The 17,939-nt window shown below is 31.8% G+C and overlaps 1 protein-coding gene across 1 annotated transcript in view; it reads left to right on the top strand.

Moving 5' to 3' along the window:
* LOC129223383 (protein O-mannosyl-transferase Tmtc3-like) overlaps positions 1–17,939 on the top strand; it is a 227,434-nt gene that overhangs the window by 77,990 nt on the left and 131,505 nt on the right. The window contains exon 2 of the mRNA XM_054857964.1: positions 13,975–14,154. Within this exon, the coding sequence (XP_054713939.1) occupies positions 13,975–14,154 (180 nt within the window). The remainder of the gene's footprint in view (positions 1–13,974; positions 14,155–17,939) is intronic.

Below are 17,939 nucleotides of genomic sequence, written 5' to 3' on the forward strand. Positions count from 1 at the left end.
ATCAGTCTACAAACTAAACCTCGACTCGTCGGAAAACATCGCACAAGACCACTGTCGCGGTGTCCACAATTTATGTTCTCTACTCCACGCTAATCGCAGGCGACAGTGAGTTGCGGTAAGTGGAACACATCTGACAACCCTACGAGCATATAGACCAATGTGCCCTAAGCGTCTGTACTCGGTCTGTCTTGAAACTGTCGTACCGGTAGCTGAAGAGAGCTGACGAGACAGGTCTGATGCTGTGCTCCGTCTATTTCTTTTGGCAGTAACCGCCAAATACCGGTCCTTATTCGGCGTTGTAACACAGGGGCGACCTGTGCTGTAACGTCTACTCACATTACCATCGTCTTGGAATCGTTGCCAAAGCCTGGAGATGACACTCTGAGCGATTTTAAGTTCCTTGGATACTTCCAGCTGGGTACGTCCACATTCCAGTTCTCCGATAATTCTACCACGTAAAAAATCATCCAAATGCTTAATTTGTGCCATAACTATGCGGTTATTGCAATGAAAGGCGTTTTAAGCGTTTGTGAAAATTTTTATTTAGCCACCATTCCTTATATACCCCTCTCTTACACTCTCGTCACTGTGACGTACTATCCACGCCATCTGGTGGTTTCCTGTAATTTGCATATTCTTTTTCAAGATGTGTAGGATAATTATACAGGTGAAATTTTTATTTTAGAGTTCAATTTTTGTGTGATTCTGAATTATCCTTTATTTACGAACATGAGTGTAGTTCGGACTGAAACTTTATATTGGCGATAGGAGTAATTACTCAGTATAATTCTCCTTCAATAAAAATATTCACTTTTATGCTAACTGTATTCAATAAAGAATAAAAATTAAAAAGAACTATTTTAGCATGTGGTCTATTCATGGGAACCAGTAGCCATGGATGAATCATTGAGTTTCCATTGATGGACCACATTCTCAAATAAGAAAATCAAATCGTAAAATATAAATAGTTATTACAGGAGATAAACAAACACTACAAATAATAGTAAGTTGTTCAATAAGAGAAATTTTTTTTATTACAGGAGAAACAAAAAAACCCTCAGGACTCGCACGACGAAGTTGTTTTCACCACACCTCACTCACCACTTGATATTTTCTAACATGTGACTTACTCTTCTTAGCTAAAATTTCATGGGGCCTCTTTTGAACAAATAGAAGTCTTTTTTTCATCCAAGTTCAAAACATTTGATCCAGAAAGATTTTACCTGACAACAAGGATTTTGCTATAGCACGTTGCATGCCCTCAGTTATCCACAGGCTTTATTTCACTTATTTTGGTATTTTTCTCGAACAACAAACGTACTTGAAATGGTATTAAAATTTACTTTAACAAACACTGAATCGACTACACGAGTTTTTAAGTTGAAAATATAATAACTGAGGGGAGTTTCCAAAACTTATTTTTAAAATATTTTTCCATCATTATCACATTTATTTCAAAAGATTGATCAATTATTAAAAATAATTGAGCAGAATCTTATAAAAAATTTAAGATCCCAAGAATGAACCACTTTGTTAGCTGGTTTATTCATAGAAACACATAGAGGTTCAATGATAGCAACTGCGTCATTTTGAATGTCGCTAGTTGTCACTGCTGTGACGACTCATGATGAAACTTTAAACATTGGGAATTGTACTTGAAAATGTACTCTTTCAAGTCAGTGTTCCCATTTAGTTTTTCAGTAATATTCAAGGCATGTAAAAGCAAAATGTAACAGTCAATAATTAGTAGGTGAACAGTATAAATCCTATTTGGACGTTTTACAATATGATGTATTAATTCAAGCTGCTTGATGATTCTGCATTGGATTGTTTTGAGACAAAAGAAGACACTAAAACTAATTTCGTGCCTGAGAAAACTCTGGTGTAGAAAACGTCTTCGAAGTCCAGTCATGGAACTGGTTTATTGACGGCAACCTTCCCCTATATTCCATATGAAACCGTAATACACAATGCGCGTATTGAGAACTAAAGTGATTTATTGAAAAAATTATATCATTAAATGTTTTTGCTAGGTATATAACACAGTATTCATTCCCACATTTTCGTGTATTAGGTTAAATCGCATCATGCGTCAAAACAAAAAAACTTTTCATTAGAAGATTCAGAAATTTCCACTCAGATGCTACGACTATAATTAACAAAAATCATTTTAGAAGTATTAATCAATAAATCTCTGTCATTCTTTTAAAATATGCAAATAAGTATTTTAAGTATCAAGATTCTTATAATTATCAGATCTAGTTAAACGCAATACTTTGAAAATTTTCTCAATACTTTCAATACATGCAACAAACCTCAGTCAACTATGATTGTAGAAAAGTATTTTTGAATGAATTTCAATCTTTAAAAAATTGTTAATATCATAGATTCAATCATCACAACTGATAAAAAGCATTTCAGATATTTAAATTTAAAAATCACTGTCATTCTTTTAAATGCATAAAAAAGCATTCATATTATTATCCGATATGATTAAACGCATTATTATAAACAGTTTTTCAACAAATTCCGAAAATACACTAGAACTCAATCAACTACGATTGTTAAGAAATACTCTCGAAGGAATTTCAATGTAAAAAAATCGCTAATATCACTTAGCTTAATACCACTAAAAGCGTTTCTTATTCACGTTGAAAAACACAGAAGTATCCCCTACAAACTTCCACGGGTAACTAGAGTGCAACAAAGAAAAATATAAGACAAAAGTTTTTTTTTTCCTTGGTGTAAAGCACTGTACGTGATCCGCATACAGTGAGAGGAAGTGCTATTCACGAGAAAATAGTTTTACGCAACAATCCCTTTTGAATGCACTTAACATAGTTTTCATGCATACACCTTGTGTCTTTTCTTGTTTGAAGAAGATTCCAAAACACGAATTTGCTGTTTAAAAACAATGGAGCTAACTTGAAAGATAATGCGCTCTACAGTTATTTCTCCTATAAAACAAATTACAAAAAAACGAGGGATCGTTCTCAAACGAAGAAGAAAAAGCAGTTTCATTTACTTGGTTTCACTTGAAGCATTTCATTTAATAACAGTTTCATTGACTAAGTTTTAACTTTCTAGAATTTATTCACTTAGTGGAATAAAATTTCAAAAGAGTCAAACTGCTGTATAAAAAAACTAAATTCAAAGATTATAATATGGTCTACAGTTATTTCTTCCTAAAGGAACTAACTGCAAAGAAGCAACACGCTCTTAAATGCTAGTTTCTTGCTCAGGTAAATAAGATAAATATGTTTAATTAGTCAAGTTACATTTGAAGTATTTTTAAAAAAACCAATAATATTACTACCTTTTAACTTTCTAGAGTTCATTTAGTTAGTTGAAGAAAATCCCAAAAGAGTCAAACTGCTGTATACAAACAAGAAAGCTTATTTTAAAGATTACACGCTCTACAGTTATTTATTTGTCTAAAAGAAAAAAAAAATAACAGATTGCAAGAAACAAAGAATCGTTCTCAAATAAAGAAGAAAGAACAGTTTCATTTATTTAATTTTACTTGAAACATTTCATTTCATATCATCTATTAAGTCTTAACTTTCTAGAGTTTGTTTCTTTAGTTGAAGAAGATTCCAAAACACGAAATTGCTTTTTAAAAACGTAAGCGTATAATCTTTAAAAGTCATTTGATCTACAGTTAGTTTTTTCTAAAGAAGCATAAGAGAAATCATTAAAAAAAAACGTGCTCTTAAATGCGAATTTCTTGCTCAGGTAAAAATATTTTTAAAAAATGTCTTTAGTTTAACTACATTTGAATGTATTGTGCTTAATTAAATAAAACAGCAATATTACTATCTTTTAACTTTCAAGAACTCATTTATAGTCCAGTCAATAGATACATTTTACCTTGCAAAAAATGGGGTCAAAGGTTTTATTTTTTTAATTTGTACATATTGGTGCCGACATGGAAAAACCAAGTTATCCAACACGAAAGACCCCGGGAGAACTTTTGGGGGCCGAAAAATCATAAAAATGTATGACTTTTTTTGTTTTTTCCAAAATATCTCCGAAATGGTTCAACTTAGAAAAAAGTTTTAAATATAAAGTTTAAAGAACATAAAATTTCCTACAACTTTTGTATTTACAACATTTTTGTAGCACACATAACAAGCTTGCTATAGCTCTTGGAAAATAGGCAGTTTTTCTCCACTCCGAAAAAAACAACTTTCACACCAAAAGCAAGGCGTCATAATTATTAGAACTTGAATAGAAACTTTAGTTTCAGAGAGTTTATCGACAGTTAGAGTAGTTTGAGTTTCTTGCTCCCCCCCCCCCCCCCGCGGTGGACACAGAGTATCATTTCTGGCTGACAGATTAGTAGTTCCCACTAGACTCCAAAAACGAACGATGTATTATGAAAATGAAATACATATATACACATTCATTTAAAGCACATACGACGATGCAATAATAATAAAAAAAAAAAACCTTCCCCACTCCTCACGAACTAACTTTTCTGATCTGACAGAGGTAGTCTTCATCAGACTCCAATAATAGATGATAAATTGCTGTTTATAACTGGATTGCACAATATATACATTCATTTGAGGGATGTAATTCGTACATTTTAGTCTAATTATTGCAAACAAAGATGCGATTTTTAAATATTAATGTGAAGGAAGGGCATTTGCTTATTAGGCAGCTAATAAGCAAACAATCAACACAGTCATGCATCCTATGCTCTGATACAATAATAATAATAAACCCTCCCCCACCGCTCACGAACTAATATTTCTAGTCTGACAGAGGTAGTCTTCGGTCAGACTCCAATAACATATGATTTATATTGCACTTTGTAATTGAATTACATAATCTTCTCATTCATTTAAAGCACATAATTCGTACCATCTATTCTATTACAAGTGAAAATGCAATATTCGAAAATATAAGTGTGAATGAATAAATATTAGGGTGATAATAAGCAAACAATAGATATAATAATGCATAAATAAAGGTACAATAGTAATACGTAATGAACACTTTGAAAAAATTCTGCAGAAACTGACTTTTTGAGAAATGAAAAACTCAAAAGAATTACCTTTCAAAATGAAAATCCAACTGTAGAAGCTTAATACAGATTAATTACAGACAGAATAATACAGATCTAAATTACAGAGAGATTCATTCGACCTTAAAGCAAATAGAGAAAGGAGAACAAAATACGCTGTTTATCTTCTTCGAAGCGGTTTTGAAGGTCCAGGTTCTTCCGGTTCAGAATCTGTAGGGGGTAGAAAGAAGCTGTGGTCCTTTAACTGTTCATCTCCTTGTTGCGGTAATTCCAAAAGCTCCTGGAACAAATCATCTTCTTCAGCAGTCTCATCCAAAGATGAAATTTCTGCAACATTTTCACAATTTGTGCCACTGCAGTGTTTGCACTTGCTGGAGCATTTTAAACCTGCCTTGTGACAAGAATAGGCTCTAGTACAATTTTTCTTGCAGGTACAATCTTCAAAAGATTCTGAGTAACTGAATCTCTTTTCGTGTCAACATGCATTAGATCTTGCGTTCTGCGTTCCCAACCCCACTTCTCTGGAACAATTATGTTGCCCAACTAACTTTGAATTTGGAGGTAGAACCGATATGAGTGATAACGTGAAGCATCCCCCCCCCTCTCCGCCCGTTGGAGGTAGCCCTGCAAGATTTATCTTAGCCCTGTACTAGTTTTATAAAAAGATTAAATTGCAAAGTATCCAAAGATAGGTTCAAATACTTTACGTCCCCTGTGTATAATATTTGCAAAATGTTTTCTCCAGCTGCAGCTAAGGCATCATGATGACAGATTGGGTCCCTAAATACTTCAATAGCTTCCTTAATTTCAGGAGTTTTTTTCTTTTTAGACTATTTTGTACAAATTAATTTTGCCTTGGCCAAAGATTGCCGAAGTCGTATCACACCCACTAAACGCATGGATGAAAAGAGTATTGCTGGGGTCAAACTTAAAAGATTTAGTGGGGAAAAAAACAAATCACAAGTATTCCCTCTTCCAGGTTTTAAAAAAGAACAAGTTGCTGAAAGGCTGTCCTAAAGCTGCCATCAGCACCAACAGATCTATATCCTCTCGCCCACTATAACAAATTTTTCAATTTCTTTTGCCTTTGAAAGAGCAGTAAGTAAGTCGGCATCATCTTGAGTCTGCCTGACTTCAATGCCACACTCTTCGAATTATGTCTCAAGAAGTTGAATAAGACTATTCTTGTTGTTATAATTTGTCAGAAATCTTTCTTGAGGAATTTAGTGAACATGTTAGGTTCAACCATTACTTCAAGGGAAGAGATTGATTGCTCATTGATATAGCATTTGTGACAGGCAGTGTGAATTGTCACTTGTTTTAAGAACTTCAAAAAAACGCTGATGTTCTTCTTTTTGCCGTTTTGCGCTGCATTTTTGAAGATTTTCTATTCCCTTCTTCTTCACAATCTTCATTTCGCATTCACGCAAACTGATTTCGCAAATAATAATAATAATAATAATAATAATAATAATAATAATAATAATAAAACACCTTGGTCAGGCGTATTCATTTCCAGGGAAAAAAATTGTAATACAGAACACACAAATTGATAAAACATACTATGGCTCAAACGCTGAAGTGACCAACATGAGTAACTATTGAGTCGATTCATCTCATTTGGAGAAAAAAAAGGGGGGATGGAATGGGGGTGTTTTGTTTAAGTTAAAGGGAACGGAGGCATTTACCCTCAGCTGTGAAAGACAAATGATTTCCAGGGTCAGACTGCCGGCGTTTCTCCTTTTTTCCTCCGTTATCCGATGCGGTTTCACGCACTTCGCTGAGGGGGTTCAGAAAAAGTGTGACTTTCAAGAAGCTGTAACTCGCTTGCTTTTCATGCTACAAAAGTGTTGTAATGACAAAAGTTGAAGGAAATTTAATCCTCTTTAACATTTGCACTGGAAGTTTTTTTGTAATTTTAACCATTTTTGAGATATTTTGAAAATACTACAAAAAGTCACAATTTTGGGGAGGTTTTCGGCCCCCAAAACTTCTCCCGAGGTCTTTCGTGTTGGATAACTTGGTTTTTTCATATTGGCACTAGTATACACAAATTTAAAAAATAAAATCTTTGACCCCATTTTTTGTAAGGCAAGCCCGTTTTTTTCTACCTATTGACTGGACTATTAGTTAAATAAAGAAGAGAGAGATTCCAAAAGAGTCAAATTGCAATATATAAACAAGAAAGCTAAAATTGAAGATTATCCGCTTAACAGCAATTTCTTTTTAAAGCAAAACAAAACGAGCTGATGTGTGCATCACATGACTTCTTTTTACTCCAATTTAATGTCATTTTCCCATTATTTGCAATTTTAATGCGATTCAGTAGTTTACTCTCTAAATATCACCAACAGTGGCCAAATCAAAACAAGATTTTTTTTTAAAAATTCGCCAAATTTGTCGCTGTTGGCGCCAAAACTTGGTGACCAAAAGGTTGGTGATATACCGCCAAGTGTTTGCCAAATTATAACACCACTTGAGTTTACATCGAAATTAACAATGATTTCCCTCCAAAAAGGGGCAAAGGACCTCTTTAGGAACATCCGAATGCAACCAAAAGGGAAGGTGCACAACTAGACCCCACTAGGACTCCACGTACCAAATTTAAACTTTCTAGGACATACCGTTTTTGAGTTATATGAGATACATACGCACATAAGCACATACATACGTACATACAGACGTCACGAGAAAACTCGTGGTAATTAACTCGGGGATCGTCAAAATGGATATTTCGGGCATTCCTAGACATATATTCACGTGTGATAGAGTCGAAAAAAAAAACTACATTCATTCGGGGGTGAGCAAAATAGAAATTAAGGCCGATTTCTGAGTGAAAATTTTTTCGCGAATACAATACTTCCTTTCTTGTAAAAGGAAGAAAAAAAAACTACAAAGAAACGAGAAAGTCACTTTTTTAGATGAAAAAAAATCAATTAAATAAGTTAAATTACATTTGACGCATTTTAGGAAACAAAACATGACGTTTATCATCCTTTAACTTTCTTAAACTTCTTAATCCAGTATAAGAAGATTTCAAGATTTATGTGCTCTATAGTTATTTCTTCATATAAATAAATAAAATAACAAATTTTACTAAAGCTTAACTCCCCAGAGCTTATTGCATAAGAAAATTCCATAATAATCAAACTGCCTTAGACAAACAAGGAAGCTAATTTTAAAGATTGTACGCTCAACAGCTGTTTCTTCCTAAACGAATAATACCTCATACATACACACAAATCACAAAAAAAAAGAAAAAAAAACATAACTAATTAATCCAAGCATCTTGCGTAAAATAAGAAAGAAAATGTCAAATCAATTAATTTGTTCAACCACGGATGAAGCATTTTATTCGATGAAAGAAACGTGTTTCTTAACTTGAAAACAATTTTATAAAATAATTTTTGTTAATGGCAAATGTATAAGTGTTTGAAAAATACATTTTCTTTTTACCTTCTTGAGTTAGTGGTTTATAAAAACTATAGCAAAATGGGGCAAAATACTAAAATCTGTAGTTTTACAAAATATAATAATAATAATAATAATAATAAATTGGTTATAGTCATTCAGAGATTTTTTTTCCATTTTAAACTGTCTCCCTCATTTTCAAAGCGCTAATGTATCCATTAGCATAAATTTCAAGAAGTACATCTAAGTGTGGTGTAGCTATTCAATATTGAGAAATAATAACTGCAAAACTATGTTAAATGAATTATTAACCTGGAACAAAGCTATTACGCCATATGTCCAAAATTTGGTGCAAAATAATTTATTTGAATAAGGAACTCTCGAAGAAATTTTAAGCTTAAAAAAACTCTTATTATCGCTTAGCTAAATATCATTAACAACGGTTCAAACTCACTTTTCAAATCACAAAAAGTATCACCGAAAAACTTACTTGGGTGACGTAAGTGCAACTATGAAGAATATGTACTGCAATTAGAACCAGAAATAACAATTTACGAAAGATTTAAATATTCGACATTTTTATTTCGCATCACAAGATTTCTATAATTTCTGATATTGTATAGAGCATTGCTATACAGAAAGAGATATTTCAACGACTTCAAAAGTAGCTTCCAAATAGTAAATTCAGAGCTATGGGATGATGTAGGATGCGTACAGAATTGCAAACTATATTCCGAACATAAACAAAAGAAAACTGACATTGAAGTCTTGTAAGCAGAGTAAAACATTGATCATTGGGCAATTTTGATTCCGTTTGTTTTGAAGTCAATTATTCTAAAAAAAAATATAACGTGGAACAACTTTATCCCACGTGGTAAAAAGTTACCCCAAGCCTATTCTTTATTTTTTGTGTTTGAAAATATACTTACAAGGTTAAACCTGTAATGCATACAAATTTATTTGTACTGTAGATAGTTGAACTAAACCGTGTATACGCGCAATCATATGTAAAAATTGTAAAAATAACTTCAAATCTAAAATATCTTTAACAATCCTAATTCAAATTTAAAAATTCTTTACTTTATTGTGAATTTTTTGTCATTAATATTTTTAAACTATTAAGCATACATTGTGATGAATATTTGTGTTCTAATATTGTAAAATAACGCAGGAACTATCTTGCATTTGTTTTCAAAATTTACCATAAATATGAACACAATGAATTTGAAAAATTGGCCACTTGAAGTTGGTATATTAAACAGCATTTATGAACTTCGCTAATATTTTTTAAATGATCTTCTTGTTTTCGTAAAAAGTTGCTAACTAAGGCAAAGTGTTTAAAAAACTGTTAAGACATGTAAATGGCTCGTTGAAATAATAATAAATTAATTTCAGATTTTCAACAGGAGTACAACTATTTGAGAGCTCGCCATTTTGCCAAAAGACAAAATGATTTCTCTGCACAATTACAGTGACAGATGACAAACGACTGGTGACAGCATTCGCAAAGTTAATTACAAAATGTTAGCCATTGCGAATTTGAAACTGGAGCTAGAACGCTTATTGCTGACACTTAAAGGATAAATAATAATAGTAAAAAATCTAATTACTTAAATCTTGCATTACAGCACTTTACAGTCGATAACACAGTTTTAGTCTATCGAATATTTTCAAATACCGAAAGCAATAACTGCCAATAAAAACAGTATACATGTGTAATGTGACAAGATACTTTTAAAAATTTCGTGCTCGAAAACGTGACGAATATTGTTTGAAAAAGAAGTACATTTACTTTTTGAGATTTAATAATACGTTTTATCACATAATTTTTCATTTAAATCACTGAGCATGAAACTAGTTCTTCGTATTTGTTTTATTATTCAGAATAATTTTACATTTATCTATTTTTAATCAATTTTCAGAAAAGTAGGTCTATATTCAAAAAAATGGGAGAAACAAATGAAAAAGAATAGGTTTTGATGTACTAGTATATGTTGAAACCTGATAAACTGATGATAAAGAGTATGACCATAATATTGCGTTTAACATGCTAATACGGTAGAATCTTTAAAACTCAAAGTATTGTCAACCGAAAAGTGACCGAATTTGTGAATATGTCGGGTATTTCGGAATGCGCAAGCAACAAATTTAACCTTTTTTTTTTTTTTTTTCCTTAACAAATTACAAATGTACCCGTGAATCCTTAAGCAAAATATTTTGTCATTTCCTTTTAAAATTATTACTTTTCAATGAAATATATGAATCTTTACATGCGGGACAAAGTGACTACTTTTCGTTGGATGGCCCAATATATAATTTGTTTCAACGGTTTAAACTGTTATTTCTCAAAAAATGAGATAAGTTTCCTACATTGAAACACTTATTTCCTCAATCTACAACTTATTTTGTCAATGCTATTTTAAAAGAGAAAAAATATTAACTAATTCATACATCAAGTTACAAGAAGATGACTTTGGATGTTCCGCACGTGACGTATGCTAATAAATTAAAATGTAAATAACAAAATTATTTTATCAAAATATAACTGTGTCGTGAGTATCTTTGTATCAAATGCAAAGATTAAAAAATGTACTTTCCCTGGTTAAATTAAAATATTACGAGATATGACAAATGTTGGTGAAATTCAAGCGTCTGATTGTAACTCACTTAACGGTGGAATGGCCCTTTTTATGCCTAATTGTTCCCAAGCGTCACTTGGCACAACTTTTATTTTTGAGGTAGTCCGTGCAACGCCAGGCTTGTATATTTAATATAGCAAATATGCAATCATCATTTAAGAGCCTTTCTACGATAGATTTTGTTCTCTAAACAAGATCTCATACGTGTCAATAAACATAAGCATTTTAAATACAATATTAATTAGCTCAGTCCTCTGAAAAAGAGGTTTTTTTTTAAATATGTTCAGAAAAATAATTCTATCAATCCACGTGCTCATTTGAGTCGCACAACTTGAACTTACAGTCGCCATCTATCAGGGTTTTGTAAAAGATTTTCCTCTTAAAAGATCTAATGCACCAAAAACTTTTCCCACATTTCAGTCTTTTTTTTCTAATCACGTTTCAAAAATATCAGATAAGTTTCTACACACAAACAAAATAAGTCTCAGAAAAAGGAAAAAGGTCTTGAGCAAAAGTGTTGATTGTGACTGTACTACCTAGATGGAGTCGAATGGGCGAAGAAAACCTATTAGCTTCTAACTCAACAAACGAAGTTAGATCAGAAGCTAAATGTTCTTTCCTAATGTTCTTCTGCACCAAGTCCAAAAATATTAACGCTATACAAAGGGTTTATTTCTCCACCATGCACCAATTACCCTTTGTTTTTGTGTAGGTACTGATTTTATTATTATTTTTTTTTCATTAACTAGTGAGGCATTGTATTTCTTCATTTTTATTTCAAACTAAACTCACGTTAAAAAGTGAAGCTTTTACCGCTGTGTAAAGTATTGAAAGAAAAACAGAACATTAGGTGAGCAAGTAAGCAGTAATGATTAGTGTAGCTATATGCCCAACCTTGAATTTGATTCTGAAGCTCCTGTTATTTAGCGATTGATGCTAAAAGTTACCCTCCATGTTCAATTTCTGTAAAAAATACAAACACTTCTCATAATATTTGACTGTTACTAAGCGTTCAGCTCAGTAACTAGGTTTTAACGTTATTCACATTTGAATCATATTAAACTGAATAACTTGTAAAGAAGAAAAATAATCCTTATAAAAAATTTTATTTTATACATTTAAGCCTTTTAGCAAAGGGCTTCTGTACTGATGATTTCTGTAACCATTATTATGTCTAAAAAGAAATATTTCTATTTGAAGTGTTTAAAAAACAATAATTTATAGCTTAGTTCGTCTTGTAATGTTTAAGTAAAAATTGGAACTCTAATTAAAAAAATTTTCCGGGATTAGACAAAATAAATATTTAGTTTGTAAATTTCATACTCATAGTACTTTTATGAATAAAATAATTAACGATGGTGTAATGTTGAAGAAGATAAATTCTTCGTTGAATATTCCCTAAAATTGTCTATAGTCATGTGTTTACCTACCTAACATGGAATTTAAAGGGCTTAATACATTTGGATTCCAAAGTTTTTATTCCTCTTTACTCGAGGATTTATTGATTATACACAGATAAAAATGCACCTAAAACTTAGAAAAGTTTTTCATTTTCAATTAATAGTAATTGAAAGTTTATAATATAACCTATTTAAACTTCCTCTTCAAGTTAATCCATAAATTGTACATTTCAGTTTTACTTTTTCTATCATGCTCAGATAGAAAAAGCAGTCTTCATTCTACACATATATAATACTAGCTACATTGCCCGGCTTTGTACGGTCTACCTCGAAATTAAAAGTTTTGTCAAGTGACAAGCGTCACCAATCACGCTTTAATTAGAGAAAAAATAATATAAAATTCCCAGTCAAAAAGATCATTCTCAAAGAAAGAGAGCGGCAAATCAAAATTTCTATAATAAATTAATATTCCCCCCCCCCCCTCTCCCAGAAATACAACTAAAATCCTAAAAAAGAGAAAGAAGATAAATCGCCAAATAATAATCAAAAGGGGAAATTTTTACCTCAAAAGAAAAACAGAATTCTATTTAGTCACAGTCGAGAAAAAAAAGGGCAACCTTCTGAATTGTTTTCACGCTAATTTAAAACGAGATCGCGCAAACGATAACTTTCCGATATGACATTATTTTCCATTGGGCTTAAGAATGCGTTTTAATTTTTTCCCGGCTGATTTTACAGCATTGTTTTCTTGTTCTTTTTTTTTCTTTAATTCGAAGAAATTAATTCAATTTGAGGGGTATTTTTCACGGGCTTTCGAATGGCGCTAAATTTGAAGTGATCGGACAACTATTTCGGGTAGTTAATGCCATTTTTGGACCCTTAAATTAAAATTCAAACGGTTCGGTTCTTTTTTGGCTTTTGAAAACCTCCCTACGTTCATTCTCGGTTGCCCAAGTACCTCCTTTCCAAATATGGTCGAGATCCGACGTAAACTGTGGATTCGTATAGGGAATATACACACTTGTATACAAACACCTTGTTGTAACAAATGATTTCATGGTAAGTTTCCATAAATACCATTTATAATGCTGCATAAATTAGATAAATTGCTTCTTTTCATTTTAACTGTCTATCATTAATTTATTTATAGAATACCTATATATAGTTATTTCATATTAGATAATTTATAGTTTATTTTACACTTTAACTGTCTCTCATTAGTTAATTTATAGAATAACTAGTTAAAGTGTCAATTTAATAACATATTACACAATTTAACGGACACGATCAGTTATTTCATGCAATAACTAGGTATTCTATAAAAAAAAACTGCATTATATACTTCAACGGAAACATAATATATATATATATATATATATATATATATATATATATATATATATATATATATATATATATATATATATATATATATATATATATATATATATATACTTTATTCATTTATATAGATTTTTCTCCTCTCTTTCAGGGCTACGCATGGAGGAATTTCTTAATTGCAACAATAGCATGTATCTGCTATTTGAATAGTCTGTCCTGCGGTTTGGTTTTTGATGATCAGCCAGCAATACGTGACAATATGGACGTCCGGCCAAGCACACCGCTGTTTAAACTTCTGTATAACGACTTTTGGGGTACTCCTTTACAAAGAGTATGTGGATGTTTTATATGAAATGCAATTGTGCTTTTTCTTTGTTGTTAAAACATTTTTATGTGAGCTAATCACTTTTATTGATTCCTATAGATTTTATTTTTACTTATTGCATGCCATAACTCAATAATTCAGATAAATTGAAGCTAAGTTAAATGGTTTAACAAAAAAAAAAAAATTGGAAGAATAAAGTAGTTGAGGAACAATTTCGAAACATAAACTTCATAACCTGTTTTAAGTTCCCGGAAATTCTGTTTTAGGTAACAAAAGTAGTATTAAAAAATGTATTTAAAAAAGTTTCCTTTAACGCACTAAAGAAATATCATAAAATATCAAGAACAAAAAAAACTTAGATCAAATTAAGGAAACAGAATTCAACATAAATTGTAATGCAATGCCTTGTGTGCACTGCCGTGGGAAGGTAAAAGGCAGTATCTGCAGAAATGAGATTTAGAGATATTTGAAGAAACGTGTGTTGGATCATAGCCCCACTAAATGTCGCTGACGCTTTCGAGCCTTGACAATTTATTTGTTTTCTGTGTTAAACCGATGCAACTATGATCCGCTGAACGAGATAGTGTGCATCCACCAATCAACAAGTATCAAAGTTGGTTTATTTTTGATTGGACGTCACCCAGTTTGACCGCAAGAGCCACTGAACGAAATCCTGTGCATCCAATAATCAATATCAACGTAATAGAACACAGGGATTCCCTGTAGCGCCATCTTTGTTGCCTTGAGTTTCAGCAATTGCCACGTCCTATAAGCGTAAGCGAAATTTAGTGGGGCCATGTTTGGATTCAGTACTAACAATGGCAAAATGTTCGAATTAGATGGTTTGTTTGTTTGTTTGTTTTTCGCACTTTTTTTCAGCGAAAATTAAATAAGCAAGCTTGTACAATAATTCTAACGTACAACAGGTGACAAAAATGAAAAATTAGCAGTTTTTGTCCTTTATTTGATCACGGCAGTGCAGTGTTATCAACTTATTTTACAAAATGAACAGTGGAAAAGTGACTGGATAATCTTGTCAATAGCTTGGTTTTCTTTGAATTCTTTTTGATTTTAATATACCATCGAACTCGCTTAAAGGGACCACGATATTTGTCCGTTATAACCGTATGCTTGTAAAAAACGTGTTCGTGAAAAAAAAACATAAAAATTCATCATAATCGCTTTTTATTCTTCTTTTTAATCTCTGTTCAGAACTAAAAAAGTTGTTTAATTTGCATTGATCTGTCTGATTATCTGTTTCTTGAGTCATTGTTTTTTAAGAATACATAGCACATACAAAAAATAATATTAAAATGATTCTACACCGCAAATTGAAAGCAGTGCTGACATCGCTCGTTCTATGGATTTATGATTTATCACTAACTTTCAGTTGACTTCAAAATGGTGAAGAAAATTTTCTCAAAAAGGGATAAATTTAGCTGGAAGGCAGCAGAATTTTTTTGACTAACAGAAATGTTGCTCGCTTAAAGCTGAGTTTGCTCTTTAAAAGCAAGTTATGCTCCCATAAATTTAACATTGGATCAACCAAGTACCTCTGATTTCCTCGATAAATCCGGGTTCTTGTTAAATCAGAGCTCGTTATAAGCCAGTTTGACTGTACTAAAAATATTATAAATCGTTCAAAGCATACCAGCATGCCTAACAGATTGTATGTTTTACACTCAATATACTATGAATTTATAGACAGACGTGTCTTCCTTTATAAACTTATGAAAAGTGTCTTCAAAGAAGTAATGAACGTGAATGTACGAAAAACACTTGCATTTTTGTTTGATTTTTGCGAAAATGAAAGTAAAAGTTTAAAACATTCATAAAACGCTGTAATGTCAGTTACAGACACTATAACTACTCACTCTGTGAACAGAGAGAAAAAAATGAAAGTAAATATAAAACTGTTTTATTAAGAAAGTTTTTCATATAGCAGAAACCTTCATTTTGACTCGAGTCATCTAATGAAAGATCAAGCCACGCGTGTTGAATTAAATTTTGCAGTGGTCCGTGTGCATTTTCACTCTTGGATGATCATCGGATTTACGAAGAGAGAGTTTTTCTCAGCAGATGGTTAGGACAAGACCCTCTCATATTTTTAGCAAGTCTGCAGCCCTAAAGTTATTTGCTTCAGTTTGTTTCAGGGAAACGGCAAAAATGTTCTTAGCGTTCTTCGTAAACGTTATGATGTAATCTTATTAGAAACTATTTTGCTACAGATAGTTTCAAGTCATAATTTATGAAGTTCAATTTTGTCTCAAAAGACGTGTACTGATTTTGGGATTTTTGGTGAAAGATTTTGGATCATACATTAATCAATATTTAATTTACTAAAGAATATTTAAACATAAAAATGCATACCCATTTGGTTCAATGCCTCACATGTAATAAAATAGAAAACCAATGTGGGAGCTTGTACAAAAAAAACTTATGTTTCAAGATCGCAATGAACCTCTTTATCACTGCGTAGCATTGTGAATATGCAGGGCCGACGAGAGGTCATGTCAGCCAAGTCGGAAACTAGTACTCACATGTAATAAATAGAAAAATCAACGTGGACGCTTGTACAAAAAAAAAAAAAAAAAAACTCATGTTTCAGGATAACATTGAACTTCTTTGTAACTACATAGCATTGTGAGTATGCAGGGCCGACGAGAGGCCATGTCTGCCAAGTCAGCTACTGATGGAACGACCCTTAAAGGGACCCGGCTCGAAATCGGAGTAGTATAAATTTGATATGTTTTAGTGGTGGAGGGGGCTCCGGCGACCAAACTGACAAAGAGTCCGTTTTGGCTCTCGGTAGAACTGTGAGTATGAGGAGGACCAAATATATGAGTAAAAGCGTTTTTCATCCCGTTCTTTTAGTAAGGAAAGCTACTTCACTTTTTTAGAATATAATTAAGTTACATAAAGCAAAAGTTATAGTTTTGGCTTTGACTGGCATGGTTTTGATCTCAAACTTTGGTAAAGATGAAGGGGATTCATTTTACCCCGAATCACGAATCTGCTATTTTACTGCTCATTTGAATGCTAAATTGAGTTGATTTTACATTTTACTATTCAAGCACAATAGTTAACTTTTTATTGAATGCTTTCAAATTTAGTTAATAAACTTATTTTTGTGTGTATGGATTAGGCAAGGAATATTACTAAATTTAATAAATGTTCCTAGGCAATAAAAATGAAAGAAAATAGAAGCACATTTTTAAAGTTTGCTCCTTAAATTTTCTAAACTATTTAAAATCTGCAATATAAAAAAATGTAGCACTATGAGAAGCGAGATAATATAATAAATAATGTATTTATTCTTATGTCTTTAAGAACGAAGTAAGCAAAAGAACATGCAATTTAATAGTTTCCATATGCGGACATTTTTACGTTTAAGTCATTGCAATAAACCTGTAATCTAAAACGCATCAAATTTTCATATTTTAGTTAATTTAAGACATTAACAGATAAAATGCAGTTATTCATGCTTTTCACTTTTACGTAGTAAACGAAAGGAGATGAAGAATGTTCATATGTTTTTTCCTCTGGTTTATTATTTTTCCTTTATCATTTAAAATCTCTTCTTGCAAAATTTTATTTTCTTTGAAAATATTTGACAACGATTAAGATTTAACAATTTTGTCTACGTTTAACACAATGTTATTATTTGCAAAACTAACATCATGAAATGTCTTTTTAAAAAATAAATGGTCTTCTGATGGCAGCTACGTTAACTTTTTATGTGATGTGAACACTACTAAAAGAAATGTAAATTTTTTTATGTCACATTAGAA

This window comes from Uloborus diversus, chromosome 5 (genome assembly GCF_026930045.1).
Source record: "Uloborus diversus isolate 005 chromosome 5, Udiv.v.3.1, whole genome shotgun sequence".
In the NCBI taxonomy this organism is placed as follows: domain Eukaryota; kingdom Metazoa; phylum Arthropoda; class Arachnida; order Araneae; family Uloboridae; genus Uloborus; species Uloborus diversus.